This window comes from Chiloscyllium punctatum, chromosome X (genome assembly GCF_047496795.1).
Source record: "Chiloscyllium punctatum isolate Juve2018m chromosome X, sChiPun1.3, whole genome shotgun sequence".
Classification (NCBI taxonomy): Eukaryota; Metazoa; Chordata; class Chondrichthyes; order Orectolobiformes; family Hemiscylliidae; genus Chiloscyllium; species Chiloscyllium punctatum.
This window is the reverse complement of record NC_092791.1, coordinates 22427455-22450318: the sequence shown is the minus strand read 5'-3', so window position 1 is coordinate 22450318 and position 22864 is coordinate 22427455. Positions and strand designations below refer to the sequence as shown.

At 40.2% G+C, this 22864-nt stretch overlaps 2 protein-coding genes across 7 annotated transcripts in view; one reads left to right on the top strand and one right to left on the bottom strand.

The window, feature by feature from the left end:
- The window catches only part of LOC140471221 (zinc finger CCCH domain-containing protein 10-like), a 302904-nt gene that overhangs the window by 228599 nt on the left and 51441 nt on the right, over positions 1-22864 (bottom strand). The window lies entirely within an intron of this gene.
- Positions 428-22576, top strand: LOC140471226 (aquaporin-4). Of its 2 annotated transcripts, none has more exons than XM_072567167.1 (5): positions 428-607; positions 2900-3094; positions 8210-8374; positions 10475-10555; positions 16231-22576. In XM_072567167.1, the coding sequence occupies exons 1-5, from the start codon at positions 593-595 to the stop codon at positions 16447-16449; spliced, it is 675 nt and encodes a 224-aa protein (XP_072423268.1). In that variant the 5' UTR covers positions 428-592; the 3' UTR covers positions 16450-22576. The 2 variants fall into 2 exon arrangements, with proteins under 2 accessions (XP_072423268.1, XP_072423267.1); XM_072567166.1 differs by having other exon boundaries at positions 2900-3256.

Below are 22864 nucleotides of genomic sequence, written 5' to 3'. Positions count from 1 at the left end.
ATCAGATGGATGATAGCTGTCTACTCAAAGACCTTCTGTACAGCAAACTGGCCACTGGGTCAAAAACTCCATCGTGTCCATACCTCCACTATAAGGACACCTGCGAGAAAGATATGAATTTGGCAGAAATTGAAGTTGACAGTTGGGAGATGTTTGCTGACAGCTATGAACTCTGGATGCCGATTGTCAGGAAGGGCTTTGGAAGAGATGAACAGAAACATAAAGTTCAGCTGGCCAAGAAGAGGACCCAGAGTAAACAGAGGCCAGTGGTTCCTGCATCTTCTCAGCCCAGACTGCCATGTCGCAGCAGGGCTTCTGAGTCACAGCAGGTGATGTTTCACACAAAACACCACCACAGTGCAAACTGTCACCTTACAAGGCAGAAGGCTGCCACCATCAGAGGAGGAGGAAGCTGGCTGGAGAATTTAAAATTATTTGTTGCATTGGAGAGTGAGAGGTTTGCCGATTTGTTTGTGTGTCCAATTCGTGAGCGCTTTGAGGATCCCCTGCAGTTCTGTTGAAAGACACAGCTCAGAAAAAATTATTCTGGAGTGAGATAAATCACGAGAAGCACCTCTGCTTGGGACTCAGCATGTCCTTCCGAGAGGTAAGGAAAATGGTTTAATTCTCCCCACCCAACCAGGGAATATTAACAGCTTGATGGCAATTAGTGTTTATTTCTAGTTTGTTCATCATAGGATACTAAATGATCTTGTTCAAGTGTACTTTAACAAGTGGTTTGAAGTGCTCACTGGTTTTCTGTCGATTACAGCTTTTATACCTGCGTTTTTGATTTATCCAGAGATTTCTGTCTGCTTAATGGATTAACGAAAGGAGGAAAATTAAAATAGATTGATACAGGGTCATGGAAAAACATGAATAGCTGAATTAAGAGTAAAATTGTAGACATTAGCTTGAAAGACTAAAATTATGAATAAAGATAGTATACAAGAGACAGAAATAGCAGGATATGTTGCATTGTGAAGAGACATAGATAAACAAAAAGACAATGGATCAATCTTGAAACTTATATTAAATTTGGCAATAACTGAAGAGAATAAATACCAGGCTATTAAATAAATGGATATAAAGAGGCAAGAAGCAACTCAGAGACAGAGAAAAACAGAAAAAGATTGACAGAAATGGTAGATAAAAAAGTAAATGAATGTAGTGCACATCAATTTAATAGTTAGCGCGTCATGCATATCTGCTAGTTTATATGAATCTTTGTACAAGATTAATGTAATATAATTGCTCTTCATTTTGAACTGTGTACATTACCAATTTGGAAAATTACCATTTTCCTTTGCACATGCAATGTTCTATCCTGTACACAGAGGCTGTAAATTGATTAATTGACATGTTCAGGTTAACAGAGCTGATGTTTAATTCCTGAATTAGATATTTTAATGATGGACAGTCTGGTGTTTATTTTCCAAGTTGGATGCAGAAGTGGTGTAAATGGTGCACATCTCGTAAAGAAAATCTGTAATTACACTGTATAAATGGCACATGGCTCCTGTAGGATTGCTTGGCCCCATCTTGCTCCTGAGCTGACAGATAAGAATGTTGTAGTAGCAGTATTCAATAGACACTGTAACATTCATAAAGCCTCAACATGGGGACAATGACAGCTTGAAAGTCTGTATTCGTAATGGAGAATCTGCTATTTCTCTGTGTGGTGTTGAAAGCAGATATAAAACCTAATCATCTGTGCATGTCTTCTGCAAAATGGCCATGTTACATGGTAATGACATTACTCCTCAATGACGTGTGTCATGTAGATGGAAAGAAGTGAAGAGAGAAACAGAGAGAACAAAGTGAAAAGAGAGTGGAGACCCAGGGATATAAATTCACTGTGGGTGACAGTGAATCAGCTGGCTGTTTTAGAATCCATCCAATTTTCTTCTGACTAGTGGATGATTTTTCTTGCATAACCTTTCTGGTTTATCCCAGTTTTGTAATAATAACTCACAAACTGTATAACTGCAAGTGTCTCCTGGCATGGTGGGCAAAAGTCATTTTGACGCTTGTACAAATCTGTACAAATTTTAAGATAGTGAGAGAAGAGTGAAGAAAATAACTGAGAAAGAAAAAAGACGGAAACAGCCCATTACTGGTTGATGTTAATTACTTCAGCACCGAAATAAACTGGAGTGAGCAGAGATTCAAACCAAAATAATGGGTTGATCAAGACCAGAATCGAAACATTGCCCTGTACATTCACACCTGACATCTTTAAGCCATTCTTTAACTGAAATATTAAATATCCCAAGATCTTATTTGTTTTGCAAGAAAACATCAACAGTTTACGAATCAAAAACATGCTGACTAGGGCCTGTCAGACATCTATTGGTGTCATTGAACATTATGTGGAGATCGGGGTCTGGGCTGGGTTTTTGTGGAAAAGCTCTGCAGGCTTCACTTGAGATAGATACCGTTTTGTGGAGCAAAGGCTGCAGTCCTGATTCATGAGTCAAATCAAAATCATTCTTATGAAGGAATGTGAAACTACTGCAAATAACAGGCATTTGGTGGGGCTTGGAGGAGAGAGGAAGGTTTACCTCAGTAATGATAGCAATAGCAGTGGAAGTCAATGGAATAAATGTTGAAAATAGTAGAAAACTGCACAGAGAAGATCATTACATCCTTGTGGCCATTTCCCTTTAAGGAGAAACTTGGTATACACCTGGATGGAAGGAATAGAAGATTAGAGAGGGTTAGTTGAAAAGGGGTGGGAGGAGGCTCCACTGGAGTATAAACACCAGCACAGATCAGTTGGGCTGGATGCTCTGTTTCTATTCTGTAAAATTCTATATATGTCAATGTAGAATCTGCAAGGAAATGAAATCTAAAAAGTAAATTAATTTTCACAGTGACACTGTCCTTTTTGTCTTAGGAATTGAGGAGTCGCAGGTTCTGGCGTTCAGTTTTAGCAGAGCTGGTTGGTTCTCTGGTCTTGGTTGCAGTGATTTTGGGTGCCTCTGCCCCTGGACAGGAGGACGAGGTGCCAGCCTTGATGCAGGTGGCTGTAGCTGCGGGGTTTTCTGCTGTCAGCCTGATCCACTGTTTCGGAGAGATTAGCGGTGCTCAGGTAAACCCAGCTGTCACACTCGCGTTCTTGTGCACCAGGAAACTGGATTTCCTTCAGGTTGTGTCCTACCTTTTGGCTCAATGTCTTGGAGCTGTGATTGGATCAGGGATAATCTACATGTCACTGCCAGTCAAGTCAGCATCAAGGCATTTAGTTAACATGGTAAGTCTATTTATATTCTTGCATTTACTATAACATTTTCCCTGTTGGTTTACAAGTGAGGTGTATTTCCCCAAAGTGGAGATTAGAAACTAAACAATAAAACGCAACAAAAAAAAACAATTTACCATGGTGCTGCAAACAAAATTGTGTTTCATTTTAGAAGGCAGCTGCATTTAATGCTTCTTCCTATTTGCACCGAGAAGGTAGAGAGCTTGCCAAACTAATTCAATGGCTATTAAATGTCAGCCTGGTCCTGAGGATTGCAGCCTCAGGAGCAATTCAGGATGTGCAATAAATGCTGCCCAAGCCAGCAATGCCCACATCCTGTGAATGAATAAAATCAGTCACACATGAGCCAGACTGGTTCCTTTCTTGAAAATTGTTGCAATAATCTGGCAGCAATCATCACATGTTCCCACAAGTTACGAGATTTATTCAATTCACAATTTACCACAGTGGGATTTGAACTTGCAACCTTTAGGTTCAATGGTCTAGTTCCTAACTTCCTTTTATTAAACCTTTTTCCAGTGGTTTGTTAATTCATTATTCCCCAACTCAAACTCCCCTTTATTTCTATTAAATCATTTCCAGCTGTATTTTCTGTCCTCATTCCCCTCCTCAATACTTCATTTGGATTAACGTTTCGTGTGGATCGACTTCTCATCTACTCTCTTACACGATAACTTGCAACACTCTATAAATAAATTAAGAAAATCGCAGTGCCAATTTCTCTGATTTCCTGCACTCACTAATGTTCATTTTGCACATTCACACAACAATAGGATCAGTTACACGAATAGGAAATTCCTGGGAAAATATTACCTCAATAATCTTCAAGAGACAAATAAGACCTACCAATAATACCACCCCTTAATGACGCTAAACAATTTAAAAGTATTCATATAAAATGAATTTACCAAAGTGAGGAGCAAAACGTGAGATCTGATTCCTGTAGAAATTTGGTTTCAAACAGGAGTTCAGGTTAGACATAGATGATCTTTTAGCTGTTAATTCACAGAAACCTACAACTGATTGAAATCTGTAAAAGCTGAACTTGGACCTGAGGAGCTGGTGGTTAGTTGTTAATTGTTAACTGCTTAATTACAGCTAATTAAATTAGAAAAGGACAAGTCAAACTCTGGCATTTGTTTATATCAAAGGCGGGACACAAAGAGGTACAGTACTTATACTTTTCAGAAAGCATTGAATAAGGTGCCACATAAGAGACACAAGCAGAATCTGCCCCACTGGATTATCACCTAAATAAAGACAAAAATCTATCCTTTGACCACATGGATTGATAAATGTCATGGGGGAAAAGCAAATAAATGGGGTAAATTGTTGCTTTTCAAGTGATTGCGAGGTAAGTAGTAGTATGCCTCCAAACTCTGTGGTAGGACTTCTTTTATTTTCAAATCATGGAATTATGAGGCACATCAAGGCTGAAACAGAAACCAGTGTGTTACAGAAATTTATCATGGAACATAGAACATAGAACAATACAGCACAGAACAGGCCCTTCGGCCCACGATGTTGTGCCGAACATTTGTCCTAGCTTAAGCACCTATCCAATTGCCGCTTAAAGGTCACCAATGATTCTGACTCTACCACTCCCACAGGCAGCGCATTCCATGCCCCCACCACTCTCTGGGTAAAGAACCTACCACTGACGTCCCCCCTATACCTTCCACCCTTCACCTTAAGTTTATGCCCCCTTGTAACACTCTGTTGTACCTGGGGAAAAAGTCTCTGACTGTCTACTCTACCTATTCCCCTGATCATCTTATAAACCTCTATCAAGTCACCCCTCATCCTTCGCCTTTCCAATGAGAAAAGGCCGAGAACTCTCAACCTATCCTCGTACGACCTACTCTCCATTCCAGGCAACATCCTGGTAAATCTTCTCTGCACCCTCTCCAAAAGCTTCCACATCTTTCCTAAAGTGAGGCGACCAGAACTGCACACAGTACTCCAAATGTGGCCTTACCAAGGTCCTGTACAGCTGCAACATCACCTCACGACTCTTGAATTCAATCCCTCTGCTAATGAACGCTAATACACCATAGGCCTTCTTACAAGCTCTATCCACCTGAGTGGCAACTTTCAAAGAGCTATGAACATAGACCCCAAGATCCCTCTGCTCCTCCACCTTACTAAGAACCCTACCGTTAACCCTGTATTCCGCATTCTTATTTGTCCTTCCAAAATGGACAACCTCACACTTGACAGGGCTGAACTCCATCTGTCACTCCTCAGCCCAGCTCTGCATCATATCTAACTCCCTTTGCAGCCGACAACAGCCCTCCTCACTATCCACAACTCCACCAATCTTCGTATCATCTGCAAATTTACTGACCCACCCTTCGTCTCCCTCTTCCAAGTCATTAATAAAAATTACAAACAGCAGAGGACCCAGAACTGATCCCTGCGGAACTCCACTTGTAACTGGGCTCCAGGCTGAATATTTACCATCTACCACCACTCTCTGACTTCGACCGGTTAGCCAGTTCTCTATCCAACTGGCCAAATTTCCCACTATCCCATGCCTCCTGACTTTCCGCATAAGCCTACCATGGGGAACTTTATCAAATGCCTTACTAAAATCCATGTACACTACATCCACTGCTCTACCCTCTGGTCACCTCCTCAAAGAATTCAATAAGACTTGTAAGGCAAGACCTACCCCTCACAAATCCGTGCTGGCTGTCCCTAATCAAGCAGTGTCTTTCCAGATACTCATAAATCCTATCCCTCAGTACCCTTTCCATTACTTTGCCTGCCACCGAAGTAAGACTAACTGGCCTGTAATTCCCGGGGTTATCCCTATTCCCTTTTTTGAACAGGGGCACAACATTCGCCACTCTCCAGTCCCCTGGTACGACCCCCGTTGACAGTGAAGACGAAAAGATCATTGCCAACAGCTCTGCAATTTCCTCTCTTGCTTCCCACATAATCCTAGGATATATCCCGGCAGGCCCGGGAGACTTGTCTATTCTCAAGTTTTTCAAAACGTATCATTACATCATTGCTCTGTGCTGTATTTATAAAAATCAAAAATGCAAATTTACATTTTTATGGTCTTCCGCTCTTTCTGCTTTAGTTGTGTCGGTATAACAGGCTAAACCATATTCCACTAACATTTATATAATGATGAATATGGTTCACAGTGTGATAATGACCAGACAATCTGTTTTTGTGGTGAGGGATTGCTATTGGGTGGGACACTGGGATAACTCTGCTGCTCTTTTTTGAAATAGGCTTTATCTATACACACATGCATTTCATAGAGTCATAGAGATGTACAGCACCGAAACAGACCGTTTGGTCCAATCCGTCCATGCCGACCAGATATCCCAACCCAATCTAGTCCCACCTGACAGCACCCGGCCCATATCCCTCCAAACCCTTCCTATTCATGTACCCATCCAAATGCCTCTTAAATGTTGCAATTGTACCAGCCTCCACCACTTCCTCTGGCAGCTCATTCCAGACACGTATCACCCTCCGTGTGAAAACGTTGCCCCTTAGGTCCCTTTTATATCTTTCCCCTCTCACCCTAAACCTATGCCCTCTAGTTCTGGACTCCCCCACCCCAGGGAAAAGACTTTGTCTATTTATCCTATCCATGCCCCTCATAATTTTGTAAATCTCTAGAAGGTCACCCCTCAGCCTCTGACGCTCCAGAGAAAACAGCCCCAGCCTGTTCAGTCTCTCCCCATAGCTCAAATCCTCCAACCCTGGCAACATCCTTGTAAATCTTTTCTGAACCCTTTCAAGTTTCACAACATCCTTCCGATAGGAAGGAGGCCAGAATTGCACGCCATATTCCAACAGTGGCCTAACCAATGTCCTGTCCAGCCATAACATGACCTCCCAACTCCTGTACTCAATACTCTGACCAATAAAGGAAAGTATACCAAATGCTTTTTTCACTATCCTATCTACCTGCGACTCCACTTTCAAAGAGCTATGAACCTGCACTCCAAGGTCTCTTTGTTTAGCAACACTCCTGAGGACCTTACCATTAAGTGTATAAGTCCTGCTAAGATTTGCTTTCCAAAAATGCAGCACCTCGCATTTATCTGAATTAAATTCCATCTGCCACCTCTCGGCCTATTGGCTCATCTAATCAAGATCCTGTTGTAATCTGAGGTAACCTTCTTTGCTGTCCACTACAGCTCCAATGTTGGTGTCATCTGCAAACTTACTAACTGTACCTCTTATGCTTGCATCCAAATCATTTATGTAAATGACAAAAAGTAGAGGACCCAGCACCGATCCTTGTGGCACTTCACTGGTCACAGGCCTCCAGTCTGAAAAACAACCCTCCACCACCGCCCTCTGTCTTCTACCTTTGAGCCAGTTCTGTATCCAAATGGCTAGTTCTCCCTGTATTCCATGAGATCTAACCTTGCTAACCAGTCTCCCATGGGGAACCTTGTCGAATGCCTTTAGATTAGATTAGATTACTTACAGGCCCTTCGGCCCAACAAGTCCACAACGACCCTCTGAACAGCAACCCACCCAGACCATTCCCCTACATTTACCCCTTCACCTAACACTACAGACAATTTAGCATGCCCAATTCACCTAACCTGCACATTTTGGACTGTGGGAGGAAACCAGAGCACCCAGAGGAAACCCATGCAGATACAGGGAGAATGTGCAAACACCACACAGACAGTTGCCTGAGGCGGGAATTGAACCCAGGTCTCTGGCACGGTGAGGCAGCAGTGCTAACCACCGTGCCACCGTGCCACCCGTACTGAAGTCCATTCAGGAACATTATGCATTTCCCAGATTATAATTGTGCAATATATAAGGTCTATGTAAACATTTAAATGTATTTATAAAATTGTATTTATATCATTTATTTATAAAACGTACAATCTCAATCTCCTTTATATATTCTGGGAGTTTCAATTTTATATGATTTCTTGTGTTTCTGAGCAGATCAACAAGGATGGAAATGCTGGCCAAGCACTTGCAATGGAGATTTTTGCCACATTCCAATTAGTTTTCACGATATTTGCTGTGGATGATCATCGGCGCAGGGAAGTGAGAGAACCTGGCAGTTTGGCAATAGCTCTCAGTCTGACAGCAGGAATCATGGCATCGGTAAGAAACACAAATATCTGCTGCATTAAAACTGTTAGTTTGCATTGTACATAACAGCTTCCTCGATAGTGAATGACAGACGGTAATGAGTACTCACTACACACTAGACGAATTTTCAATGTAATAGTGTGATGTAATCTGTGTAATTTATACATACTTTGATATCATTTATTTTAGTTTGGAGTTCAGTTACTGGCATGTGGGTTTTGGTGCGTGTGTGCCTGGAAGGGTTAACTGATCACTTGTCAGTATTTTTGTAGCCATGGTGATTTCTTTTACAAAAAAACAGTGAAAGAGAAAGAGCTCCTGGTGTGTGGTGGGGTTATGTTTTCATTTTTACAAATAGCTGTTTTACAAATACAAGTAAATAGCTGTTTAGGAGCCTTTCAGCTTAGAAAGTTGGGTTTTTTTCTTTTGATTTGGGGAAACACCCACAGCTTGGAAAACACATTTGGGTTTCTGTTTTGGTAGTTTGCAGAAGTCTGGATGTGTAAAGGACTTGCTCCTGAGAAAGGGAGATAGTTTACAACTGTTAAGAAATAGGGTACCTTGGTGTAAGGAATTCAGTTCTAATGTTCTCGACCAGAGTGCTTGTTTAAAACCTTGAAAGGGTTCTTTGAAGCTGAGAAGATCCAAACTCGGTTGTATGAAGGCTCAAGGAAGAGGCAATCAGATGCTCAAGACCCGAAACTGAAGCCACAATTAAATCCTATGTGTAATAGAGAAAGGAAATCTCTCTGTGTTGTTTGAGTACTATAAAGGAGTGCATTGGATTAATGGGATTGTAGTTTATCATACGCTTCAAAAACTTTAAATGTGTGTTGCATGTAAATTGTTTGATTTATTCAATTTTGCCTTCATTTCTGTTGCATAATAAACTTGCATTTCATTGTTAAACCAAATCTACAACACCTGTGTGTGTTTCAGTGAAAAACCACCTCATTTAAAACAGAAAATATATAATCTATCAAGCCATTTTTCAGTCTGGAATCTGACTTGTCCAGTTATAATATTGGCTGGGATCACAATAAAAGTAATAAGTAGTCTCCATTAATTTGTGCTTTTAGAAGCCAAATCCTATGTAAGTTCAGCACATAAGCTGTGAATTTTAATTGGAAACACAGGAGAGTACAAGACTGAACAGATGGAAGTTTTGGTTTGATTCCTAACTTCTCATTCAGGAGTTCTATGTGTTACAAGAAGTTTGTACACAATACATTTACTTAATCATAATACTTGCTCAGCAACAAGGCCCATGTGAAATTAGTTTGGAGAATCTCAATCTTGATCTGAATATGTGTCAGTCCACTACACACAACTGTCTCCAGGATGGCCATCATATGCTGGGATGCCACAAGAATGGATTATAGGAAATGAAAGATCTCACAGTGGTATGGCAAAAATTGTCCTGCTAAAGCTGCAAAAACATACAAACAAAAATATCTATTAATCAACAGTTTTAAAACTTAAAACAAGGCAGCAAGGGATGTTTGAAAAGCAACAGTAAGTGTACAGACACTCCCTTATAAAATTTAGGATTCTAAGGTGATTAAACATACTGAGTTTGTCCTTTAAGTATAGGAACAATTTGGGATTTATCCTGCGCTCTCACTGAAATCATCTGAAATTGAATGGAATAAAATTTTCATTTTAATTCATGCCCAGACCAGGGAGAGCAAGAGTGCATATCAGGGACTCCAGGCATGCAGTTCCAAAGGCTGACTGTTATGTACAGACACTGTTTGAGAATGAGTCAAGATTAGACTGGTGCTGGAAAAGACAGATAAATTTTATCTCTCCACCCCAGAGACTCTTTGCCTTCATTCCTGATGAAGGGCTTTTGCCCAAAATGTTGATTTTCCTGCTCCTCAGATGCTGCCTGACTTGCTGTGCTTTTCCAGCACCACTCTATTCTTGACTCTGACCTCCAGCATCTGCAGTACTCACTTTTGCCACACTGTTTGAGAATGTGCATCTGAATTTGTGACAAGCAATGGGACTAGGCAAAGCACCAGGAGGGGAATGCAAATTTTGTAATGTGCTCCCTTTAACTTCAAGGAACTAGTAGGGCTCACTGATTTCTGTTCTTATTTTCTGTAGGGTAAGTTTTCAGGAGGCAGCCTGAATCCTGCAAGATCTCTTGGACCAGCGATAATCACCGGATTCTGGGAGCATCACTGGGTAAACAAAGGCTTACAATGCCCACTTCATATGGCAGCATTTTCATCTGTAAATGCCTTCACTGAAGCTTTGTGATCTTCGCAGCACAAATGTTTAATATAAATAATAACATTTTTCAGGCAGAATGTAAAATGCAAAGCTTGGCAAAGGTGGTTAAAGGAATTTGGTGTGATTAGCTACATCCTCAAGTGCTCTTGTTAAAAAAAGATTTTTTAATCTTTATTTCTGAAATGTATTTGGCACAAAAAAGTAGGTTTTGAATATTTATTTCAGGGTGGCGCTGCTTCCAATCCACAATTACTAAGGTAGAGCAAGTATTTGAACACAATCAGATAGATTTTCTGTATCTAAGTGGGAAATGTGCATCATAAATGAATTAGGTAATGGATATTTTACAGTTGTGGTTGTTACTGGACCAGTAACCTAGAGGTCTGAACCAGTAATCTGGAAAACATAAATTCAGATTCCACCATGGCAGTCTGAGAATTTCAATTCATTTTTGAACAACTGGAAATAAGAGACTGTTACCAGTGAAGAAGAACCATGAAATTGTTAGATTGTGCTAAAACCCCAGCTGTTCAGTCTTTCTAACTGATAAGGGCAGCATGGTGGCTTAGTGGTTAGCACTGCTGCCTCACAGCACCAAGGACCCGGGTTCAATTCTACCTTCAGACAACTGTCTGTGTGGAGCTTGCACATTCCCCCCCCCCCCCCCCCCCATGTCTGCATGGGTTTCCTCTGGGTGCCCTGGTTTCCTCCCATGGTCCAAAGATGCGCAGGTTAGGTGGATTGGCCATGGTAAATGTAGGGTTACAGGGATAGTGAAGAGGAAGAGTCTAGGTGAGCTGCTCTTTGGAGGGTTAGTGGACTCAATGGGCTGAAAGGCCTGCTTCAACACTGTAGGGATTCTATGTTTCAATGATTATGTCAATCCAATCCCACATCAACATGGGATGATGATAAACATCCCTCTTAAAGTGACCAAGGAATTTTTATCAAAGAGAAAAATGCCACTTGGGAAGGGATTTGCCAGCAATGCCCACACTTAAGCAGAAATGATAGAAGCAAAAAGCAGCAATTAAAAATCTAGAAATGGCAAGTGCAGAAATGCAAAAATGCAGCAAGTAAATGCAAAAAGTGAAAACACAGCAAGTAAAATGCAGCAGGCAAAAATTCAAGGATGGAAAATTCAGAAAATCAAATGCAATCGTGCAAAGTACAGCAAATAAAATACAGCACTCAGTTTGTCAAGGGCCAGACATGTTTGTCCTGTGTCACCCATTTTATAACGATAAATCAAGTGCACAAAGTATTCCTGGTGCAAAAAAAAACCAAATAATTCAATTAGATAAACACTGTTCACTTGCAAACTGATCAGGGCCTTAATGAAGTTCACATACAGTTTATATCAGAACACTTCAGGCAATCTGGACGATTGAATGCAACACAAATCAGTTCCATATCCACATGCTTGTTATGTTCTAGTGGTGAAAACATTTAACCTGGTGTTTCAATCTCTAGCTTTCGCTGTCTCTCAGTCCCTAATGTTAGTTGATATTGATGGAATATTGCTCAACAAAGTGTCGTTTTAAGTATGATTTAAATTTATTTCAGAAGTGATAGAAATGTAACTTCAATTACTCAAGAGGTATAACTGCAAAACTTGTGGTGTAATGAACCATATGCACCATGGGAGTTGATGATTTAGCCTTGTAGTGGGAGAGGGGCCACCAGAATTTGTCTCAATGCTCCTGAGGAGGAGAAAAATAATTCAGAATTTACACTTCTAATCATTATTCACTGAACTGTATTGATAAATGCAATTGTGTGGACACTGGTTCAATTTTGTTAGGACCATGATGAAAGAATCTGCCAGCACTTACTGTTTGGCTTCACATTGCTAAGAAAGGCTACTAAGGTGAGATAGTTGAAGGTTACCAGAACACTCGGAACTGGACCTCATCATGGGTCAGAAGAGAGAATTATTTTTAAACCGCATTGGAATTAGATAAGAATTTAAATCCCAGCTCTGTATTACCTGGGTTTTCCCTGTCACCAGACATTTGGGAAAAACTTTATTTCCATCATATTTAAGTTAAATTTGATATGACACCAGGTTATAGTCCAACAGGTTTATTTGAAAGTACAAGCTTTCGGAGCGCTGCTCCTTTGTCAGGTAGCTAGTGGGGCAGGAAACATAGGACACAGCATTTATAGGTAAAAGATTAAAGCATCATACAACTGATGTGATGTATTAGACAAACCTAGATGGCTGTGAAGTCTTTAATCACTTAGAATGAGGATGCAGGTTTCGATTGATTAATATTTAAATCCTACTTAAGTCACTGATATTCTAAGTCATAATGATTTCTGTACAAATTATCTGAGAGGCCAATGTCACAGTAATTACAATTAAAGGCTCCAATATTTATTAAATACTGAAAGGCAATAATATGCTGCAGTCTTTTGCAAGGTGAAACCTTTTCACCCAAAAGGTAATAATGTTGTGGAATAAGTTACCAAAAAAGGTGATTAAAGCAGACTCTATGAATGGTAATTAAAGGTAATTAAGAGGTAATTAAATATATTTTTGGAGAGAGAAAAGAATGAGGCATATGGTGGCAGAATGAGCAATGGGGCAAATGTTCAAAACAGTAACAAGCTTGTAATCTCAGGTATTGAAGTGTTGTAATCTCCAATATTGCTCTCCTATAAAGGTTTGTGTAGTGAACACTGTTTCTGATTTCAAAACTGCTTGCATTGAAATTCCCTTAGGTTGCCTTCAGGTTTATTGCTGGTTTTCCTCTCTCTACTATTTACACTTTGTTACTTGTTATGGACGAGGCCAGACCACTCAAAACATTCTTAAGCAAGCAGCTCAGACTATAACTTTGCAATTTGTTTCGGTAAGTGTGTAGTGAAAATTACCTGGATTAAGTTAGCTAGGTTGACTACTGGATTTTAAAACAGACAAAAATTTATTCACCAAATTACACAATGAAACAGAAAGAACAGAATAAAGAACCCCTACAGAACTCAGCCTATCAAAGTAGATTTAATTATGCTTTTCTGAATATACACAACAGTCCCAATAAGCAACCTCCCTTTAAAAACCAGTATAAATGGAACGCCTGTTTATAGGTTGAAGTTGAAGGGCAGAAAGAGAGAGCGAGAAAGAGACTTTCCACACAGCTTCCTGCTGAACTTCCAGCCAGTTCAAGGCTGAACTAAAACTGCTCAGCTCAGCTAGAGAGCTTTCTTTATACAGGTCACTTGTAAGGCATAGCTACTTTGGCCTGAAGTTTCATCTGCTTACATATAAACAAAAGGCCTCTCAAAATCCTTTTCATCTCTGTACCAAACCAGACTGATCGGAACCCAGCCTGGTTTATTACCCCTCTGAAAAAAATCAAGGACTGAGTCTCCTTGAGCCAAGGAACAGCTTTTAGGAAAAAAAGGGACTAGCTTTGTGATATATTATTACTTCAGAACATTTTTTTTAAGTATTATTTTCTTTTGGTGAGTTTTCGGTCCATGGAGGTGCCAAATACAGTCAATTTCTCCTTGTTGGCTTATGGAACAAAGACTTGGAGCAATGTCACATCAATTCCCCACAAACGGCATCAATTCAAACATTTCTCCAATGAAGGTTAACTTCAGTAATGTGACACTTGTGTTCTTATGGTGCTGATCACCATGCAAGTGTTGCATTTGACCTTTATCATTGACAGGGTGTTCAGTGGCAGTTGTACACGGTCATTAATGAAATGCCCATTCCTGTATTTTTGGTTGAAAATGCAATACTCACCCTTTCAGAAGCCCAGTGAGCAACCACCAAAAACTCAGAACTATTCATTGTTAGCTGTCCTTCAATTCAAAAGTGACATTTACTCAGTGTCATCAAAGCTGTTAGGTTAAGTTAAATTAAACGATCCTAATGGATCAGATCTAAACTCTGCAGTCCGATCACACCCAGTCATGAATGTTGGTGGGCAATTAAACAACTCACTGCAAGAGGAGGCAGCTCCATAAATATCTTCATCCTCAATGATGAGGGAGTGCAGCACATCAATGAAAAAGATAAGGCTGAAGCATTTGTCACAGGCTTCAGCCAGGAGTGCCAATTGGATGATCCAGCTTGGCCTCTTGCAGAGGTCTCCAAAATCGCAAGTGGCAACTTCATTCAATCTACTTATGATCAAGATAAAGGTCACCATGCCTCAGGTGAGGAAGAGGTTGGGAAGGAGAGTCTATCATGGTCACCTCAGCCTGTGCAGGAATTGAACCATGCTATCAGTATCACTATGCATCTCAAACCAGCCATCCAGCCAATTGAGCTAACCAACCCCACTATGTTACATTAAGAACACACTGGATACAGCCAAAGCTGTGGGACCTGACAACAGTCCAGCATTCGTCCTGAAGATGTGCTCCAGAACTAGCCAAGCATCTAATCAAGCTGCTCAAATACAGCTACGACACTGGCATCTACCCAGCAATGTGGAAAATTCCCTAATCATATCCTGTAAACAAAAAACAGGACAATTCCACCCTGCCAATTTCTGCCCCATCATTCTATTCTTAATCGTCAGCAGTGAAGAAAGGTATGACCAATAATCCTATCAAGCAGAATTTACTCAGCAAAAACCACCAATGCTCAGTTTGGGTTCTGCTAGGGTCACTCAGTTCCTGACCTCCTTATTGGTCCAAGCATAGACAGCTGAACTCAAGCAATGAAGTGAAAATGACTGCCTCGATATTGAGATAGTATCTTGACAAGGAGTCTTGGCAAAACTAGAGTCAGTGGGAATCAGGGAGCAGACTCCCCACTGGCTGGAGTTATGGTGTAGTACAAAGGATAATGGTTGTAATTGTTGGATACCAAGCACCTCAGCTGCTTCATCAATGACCTTCCCTCCAACATTCACCATTTGCTGCTCCTCAGATATTGAAGTAGTTCATACCTGAATGAAGCTAGACTTGCACAACATTAGGCATGGAATTCTGAGATGAGCATTTCACCTCCTCAGTCTCCAAAGCCTGTCCAGTTTCTACAAGGCACAAGTCAGAACTATGATGGGAATACTCCTTGCGTGCCTGGATGTCTGCAGCTCCAAAGACACTCAAAAAGCTCAACATTATCCAATCAAAGTAGCCTACTTTATTGGCACTCTATCCAGCACTTTAAATATTCATTCCCTCCACCATTGACACTCAGTAGCAGCAGTGTGTACCATCTGTAAGATGCACTGTAGTAATTCACTAAGGCTCCTTAGACAGCACTTTGCAAACCCATAATCACTTCCAACTTCCAAACAGAAGGACAAGGGCAACAGATACATGGGAACACCACCAGCCCCTGCAGGTTCCCCTCCAAGCCACTCACCATTCTGACTTGGAAATATTTCACCGTTCCTTCAGTGGTCAAAATCCTGGAACTCCTTTTCTCATAGGACTGTGGGTGTCTCTACACCATCCAGACTGCAGAGTTTAAGAAGGAAGCTCACCACCACCAGGTCAGTCAGGGATGGGAAATAAATGCTGGCCAGACTAGCAATGCGCACACCCCAAGAACAAAAATAAATTGTAGCAAAACTCATACACAAATATGCCACCCAATAAAACACTGTGTGCTCATATTCTTAATTGTAACTTTCTATTCATTGTTCCTGCAGGTGTACTGGATTGGTCCTATCCTTGGTGCTGTCCTTGGTGGCATTTCTTATGAGTTCTTTTTTGCCTCCAGTGCCTCTCAAGAAAAGCTCATTGCCTGTATCACATGCAAAGATATCGAGATTGTGGAAACTACCAGTGTGTCCCGTTCATCATTACTGACAGTCACACAATCTGCAATGCGAGCAAAACAGACTGCAAAAGTGCAGGATCACAGTTAAAGTTCACATTATTTATTTTTCCACATACCTATATAGATAGCCTGGGTTGTCTTTTTGAATCTGTGCTAGAGACATGGTTTGTCACAAACATTAACAATTAGTTTTGGCACCCTGGGAGGTGTTGTTGATGAATGCATTGGCTAACATTGTCCTGAGGCGTATAGACCAGAAAATTCCAAGTTCAAATCCCCCAGTGTGTGCTGAGTTAGCTGATCGCAGAAGGTCACCAACTCAGACGCAACTATTATTATCAGGACTTTACTTCAGAAGAAGAGCGAGTTTCTGCTCTTGTTGGTTAGAAAGTGTGTAAATGAAGATCAGCTGGGCTGAAATTCTGTCATGGTTAAATGACCCATAAACAGGGTTGTGAGCACTGACTATTCCCATGTACAAATATGCTGGCCTCATTGAATAATGAAAAGTCAGCTCATTTATGTATTTCTTTTGTCGCTCTCACCACATAGCTCATAAAACCATATCCCAGCATCACTGGACCTGCATGTTGGCACCAGTGAAACTATACCCCAACAAGAGCTCAACATTTTAGAATAGGAGATAAATGCTGGGTAGAAAGTAAAGGCAAGTTTGTGTATTTTACAGTGGGACAGTGGGAGATAAGTTGTACAAGGGAACAGTTTCCATTGATACCCTTAGAGCAGAACAGGAAACTCTTCAAAATGTTTGTGAATTAAAAAGAAAATGCATAATATCCTCATTAAAACTAATCTTAGGAAGCAAATTAATTTTCAGATTTATAACAAGATCTATTTTCACACTGCATTACTTGATGAACCGGCTAAGCTTAACAACTCTAGTAAACATATTTTATGTCATTAAACCCTTGATCCTTTACTGGTTAGTAATATTTTTTGGTAGCAAAAACTGAAATAAAAGTCTAAAGTAGTGTTACAACTAAAAATAGAAAATGCTGGAAATACTCTGCAGGTCTAGTAGCATCTTTAGAGAGAGTTAAAGTTTCATATCAACGTCCTTACTAAACAAGGATGATGACCTCAAATGTTAACTCTGCATCTCCACAGACAATGCTGAGTACTTTGAACATTTTCTGCTTTTATTCCGACATCCACACTATTTTGCTTTTATCAAATGCAGTGTTATTCCGCAACCTTCCAAAGATGAGAAGGGTTATGTGATAAAGCCAATAGCTGAAATTATATGGTCAGACTCTAGGATTGGCAAATATTTGAAAACCTGGAAGCCAAAGATTTAATAATAATTTTTTCAAAAATCTCAAAAAAGTGTACACAACCCCAAATAATCAATTCCTTTAAATCTGTACAAAATATGAATGTTTCCTTTTTAACAAAATATTAACAGTTGGTTAAGTATGCAGTTTGTAATAATTGGGCCAAGTTCTATTACTTAAGGAAGAGTTATTTAGGGTTCACTCCACACTCTATAGCACTTTAAGGAACAGTTGTGTACTCGCAATTTCCAACCCCATGCAGGATACGCCTTCTTTCTTTTGACACTGTGTACCTCTGGGATGTTGCAATGTTTCTAAAATTTATTTGAAACAAACCTGTATCATCTTATTAAGAACAAACTCTATGTCAAGCTTGTCTTCATCTGTCTTAAACTGAACAATTATTTATAGAGCTTCTTACCCATAATAGTAATTAGTATGACAACGTTGACACCTTCTAGCTGCTTAACAAGACGTGGTGCAATAATTGTCCCAAAGTCTTTTAAAATCTTTCCAAATTGCTAGCTAGATTATCAGTCATCTTTAATTTTGCTGTAAATGGTACATTATGAAAAATAGACCAAAGAAAAGTTCAATGGTTTAATTTGCATTGTTTAACTTTTAAAAACATTTTAAATAACTCTTAGCAAATCATAGAACCATAAAATGATTGCAGCCCAGAAGGAAGTCACTTGGCCCATAAAGCTCATGTTGTTCTCTGCAGTTCCCACTCTTCTGCCTCTTCCCAGTAGCTCTGTAAATATTTTGTCTCCAGTTTATTATTCAATTCTCATTTAAAGACCGCAATTGCATCTGCCCCTTCATTCTCACAAGCGGTGCATTCTACTTCCTAACCACAAGTTTTTCCTCACGTTATTGTTGCTGCTTAGGCAATCATCTTAAAACAGTGTCCTCTAGTTCTCGATCCTTCCACCAATTGGGACAGTTTCACCTAATCTACAGTTCACAGCCCTCATAATTATGAATATCTCTTTGCAATCACCTCCGAGCCTTCTCTTTTCCGATCTTCTCCCATCTATCTATGTAAGTGAAACACCTATTCTCTGGAGCTATTCTCGTGTGTCTTTTCTGCACCCTCTCCAAAGCCTTAACAGCTTTTCTAAAGTGTGGGGCCTAGTCATCTTTAGCTGCTTCATCAATGACCTGCTGTCCATTATAAGGTCAGAAGTGGAGATGTTCGCTGATGATTGTACAATGCTCAGCACTAATCATCACCCCTCAGATATTGAAGCAGTCATGTCCAAATGCAGCAAGACCTGGACAATATCCAGGCTTGGGCTAAAAAGAGGCAAGTAACATTCACACCACATGACCATTGCCACCAAGATAAAATCTAGCCATTGACCCCTAACGTTCAATGATGTGGGGCGGCACTGTGGCTCAGTGGTTAGCACTGTTGCCACACAGCACCAAGGACCCGGGTTCAATTCCAGCCTTGGGCAATTGTCTGTGTGGAGTTTGCACATTCTCCCTGTGTCTGCGTGGGTTTCCTCTGGGTGCTCCAGTTTCCTCCCACAATTCAAAGATGTGGAGGTTAGGTGAATTGGGCATGCTAAATTGCCCACAGTGTTCAGGGATGTGTAGGCTAGGTTCATTGGTCAGGGCAAATGTAGAGTTAAGGGGATGGATTTGGGTGGGATACTCTACCGAGGGTCGGTGTGAACTTGTTGGGCCAAGTAGTCTGTTTCCATAGTGTAGGAATTCTATGAACAAAAAAAAAACTAAATTTGTGAATTCTATGAACTGTAGAGGTTACCATTGACCAGAAACTGAACTGGACGAGCCATATAAATACTGTGGCTATAAGAACAGATCAGAAGCTAGGAATCCTGCAGGAGTAACTCACCTCCTGACTCTCCAAATCTCCACCAACTACATGGCACAAGTCAGGAGTGTGAATACTCTCCACTTGCCTGGATGAGTGCTGCTCCAACAACACTCAAGCAGCTTGATACCATCCAGGACAAAGCAGCCCACCATAGCCACAAGCGTCCATTCCCTCTACTACAGGCATTCAGTAGAAGCACTGAGTACCAATTAGAACAAGTAATGCAGCAACACATTAAGATTCCTTTAACAATACCTGCCAAACTAGTGACCTCTACCATCTAGAAGGACAAGGGCAGCAGATACATGGGAATGCCACAAGCCACAAGTTCCCCTCCAAGCCACTCACCATCCTGACTTGAAAATATATCACCATTCCCTCAGTGTCACAGGGTCAAAATCCTGGAATTCCATTCCTAGTTGCATTGTGGGTCTACCTACAGGACATGGATGGCAGTGTTTCAAGAAGACAGCGCATTACCACTTACTTGAGGGCAACTAGGGATGACCAATAAATACTGGCCCATATCCCATGAGTGAATACAATAAATCCAATAAATCCTCTAGTTGATGCTGAACCAGTGCTTTAAACAGGTTTATAATTTCCTTTTGTACTCAGTGACCTGATATATAAAATATGTTTTATTAACCACATTCTCAACCTGTCCTCCCACCTCCACTGATTTGTGCGCATGTACCCTGAAGTTATTCTGCTCCGGCACCCTCTTTATTTCATTTTGCCTCTCCTCATTCATCCCATTAAAATGAATCACTTCATACTTCTCTGCATTAAATTCTATCTGCCATGGGTCCACCAATTCTATGCGCTCTTGAAGATCACCGCAAACCATCTCATAATTTCTAATGCTTCCAAGTTTTGTGTCATCAACAAATTTTGAAATTGTTTTTGGTATATTCAAGTCTAGATCATACACTTACATGAGAAAAAGCAGAGGTCCTAACACCAATGCTGTCCCCATAATCTTCCAGTCCATCAACTATTCACCACCACTCTGTTTCCTATCACTCAAACACTTTCATGTTCACGCTGCTGTTGCTCCTTTTATTCCATGAGCTCTAACTGTGCTGGCAAGCCTATTACATGGCACCTTATCAAATAGAATCATAGAATGTCTATAATGCAGAATGGAGCCATTCAACCTGCCGAATCCGCACTGACTCTCCAAAGAGCATCCCACCCAAACCTAGCTCCCCTCTCCACCACCCCCCCCCTTCCCCTTCCCCCCATCTATTGTAACCTCACATTTACTGTGGCTAATCCACATCTCTGGACACAATTTAGCATGGCCAATCCACCTAATCTGCACATCTTTGGACTGTGGAAGCACGTGGAGAAAACCCACGCAGACATGGGGAGAATGTGCAAACTTCAAAATGTTTTTTGGAAGTCCATGTACAGCACATCAACTACATTATCCTCATCAACCTTCTCTGTTATGTCTTCAAAATCTCAATCAAGTTAGTTCGACAATAAATCTTAATAAATCTTTGCTGGCATTTCTTACTTGGTCCATTCTTTTTGTCCAAGTGACTGTTAATTTGAATGATCATCTCCAAAAATCGTCTCAATACAAAGGTTAAACTGATTACCTTTTGTTATTCAGTTTATCCTTGCACCTTTTTTGAACAAGGGTGTAACATTTACAGTTCTCCATTCCTCTGGATTTCTTAAAGAAATAGGATAATTTCAAAATTTGTCACTCAGTCTAAAGCACTTTGAACTTGCATATAGCACCAAAGCATTCTACTCTGACTCAACAGTTAGCCTTAATCCCAGACTTAGGAGGAGCACGAATGTAATATTTCTCTTGTCCTTCTGCATGGATTGTCAACTTGTTGGATTTTGTGCTGTCCACTCATCTCCACAGGGAATTAGATCGAGAATACCCTGTTTCACAATTACCATTGAGCTAATTTTCACCTGAGTGATTTGGGCTGGATATGAACGCAACTGCCAGGAATGAACAGTTAATGAAACATGACATGCTCTTGGGAAATGAACTTTAACTTTTTAGGCCTACCCTTTCCTCACAAGAAGTTAAGATTTGATTATTAAATCATTGCAATGATTCTATGATAAATGATCTAATATCTAAATTTTCCTATTCTTGTAGCAGCCATTGAGTATATTTAAGATGGAGATAGATAGGTTCTTGACTGTCAAGGGGATCAAGGGTTATGGGGAGAATGGGGTTGAGAAACTTATCAGCTATAATTGAATAGAGCAGCAGACCCGATGAGCTGAATGGCCTAATTTCTGCTCCTATGTCTTATGGTCTTATATCAGGTCATAATAAGCATTCTACATTTTACAACTGTTTTGTGTTCTGCTGAACAAAATCAAACAGATTCTCCTGTTAATAACAGATATTAGATATGGATCTATTAGGAAGGATTGTTGAAAGAAAAGTTTGAAATGACATCCATGTGAGCCCCATCAGGATTGGTCAACAAAGGACAAATTTGATATTAACAGAAAATTCGAACAGTTATTATTGTATCGAGCCATCACTATAGCAGTCACTGTGAACTGTAAAGGCAGTTCTATGGTGCCTCATTATATGATTTGTACTGAAGGTGTGGGATATTGAGCAGCATTTTACTGAGTATGTGGAAACTGTGTTGTAGTTTGTTCTGATATGTCACTCAGTATTTTCCTTCAGAGTAAAACATTTCAGTGTTATAGCAAAGGGGTAGGTTATGCAAGGGTAAGGCTTTTCAATCAGTGATGGATCGTTCATCAATCTGTGCTGTGGTAGATTGACAGTGTATCATCACACAACATAGGGAGGAGATATTATTTCAGAACGTGTATAAAGAGCTGCAATTGATCCACATATTAAAAGCTACCATTTTACTTGCATGTGTAAACTGCTAATGCTTGCACCCATTCAATACTACTGGTATTATTAAATAGCAGACACCTCTGTTTCTTGTGATGATCAATTTGTATGTTGATTTTGAATGAGTAAAGCTTATCACCACATTTCATTTCAGACTTAGTTTTAACCTTAGTTTTAAACAGTAATAACTTTTTCAGTATTATTTAAATTGTATACATCATTTTACTTCATTTGTATCACTAATAAAGAAATAAGACGAGCACTCTGACAACTTTCTACTTTCCTTTCAATTGTCTGATGTTTTTAAATGTTATAAACTATTGGTGTCCATTTAACTTCACATTTCTGTTAAGACAGACAAATTTCCAACACTACCATTAACCTACAGACACTCTTACTTCACACTGCTGTTAATACTGGAGGTAGTTTTTTAAAAAACTTCACAAGTAAATTATGCAAATATAATGATAGATCAATCTAGCAGTAACCTAATTAA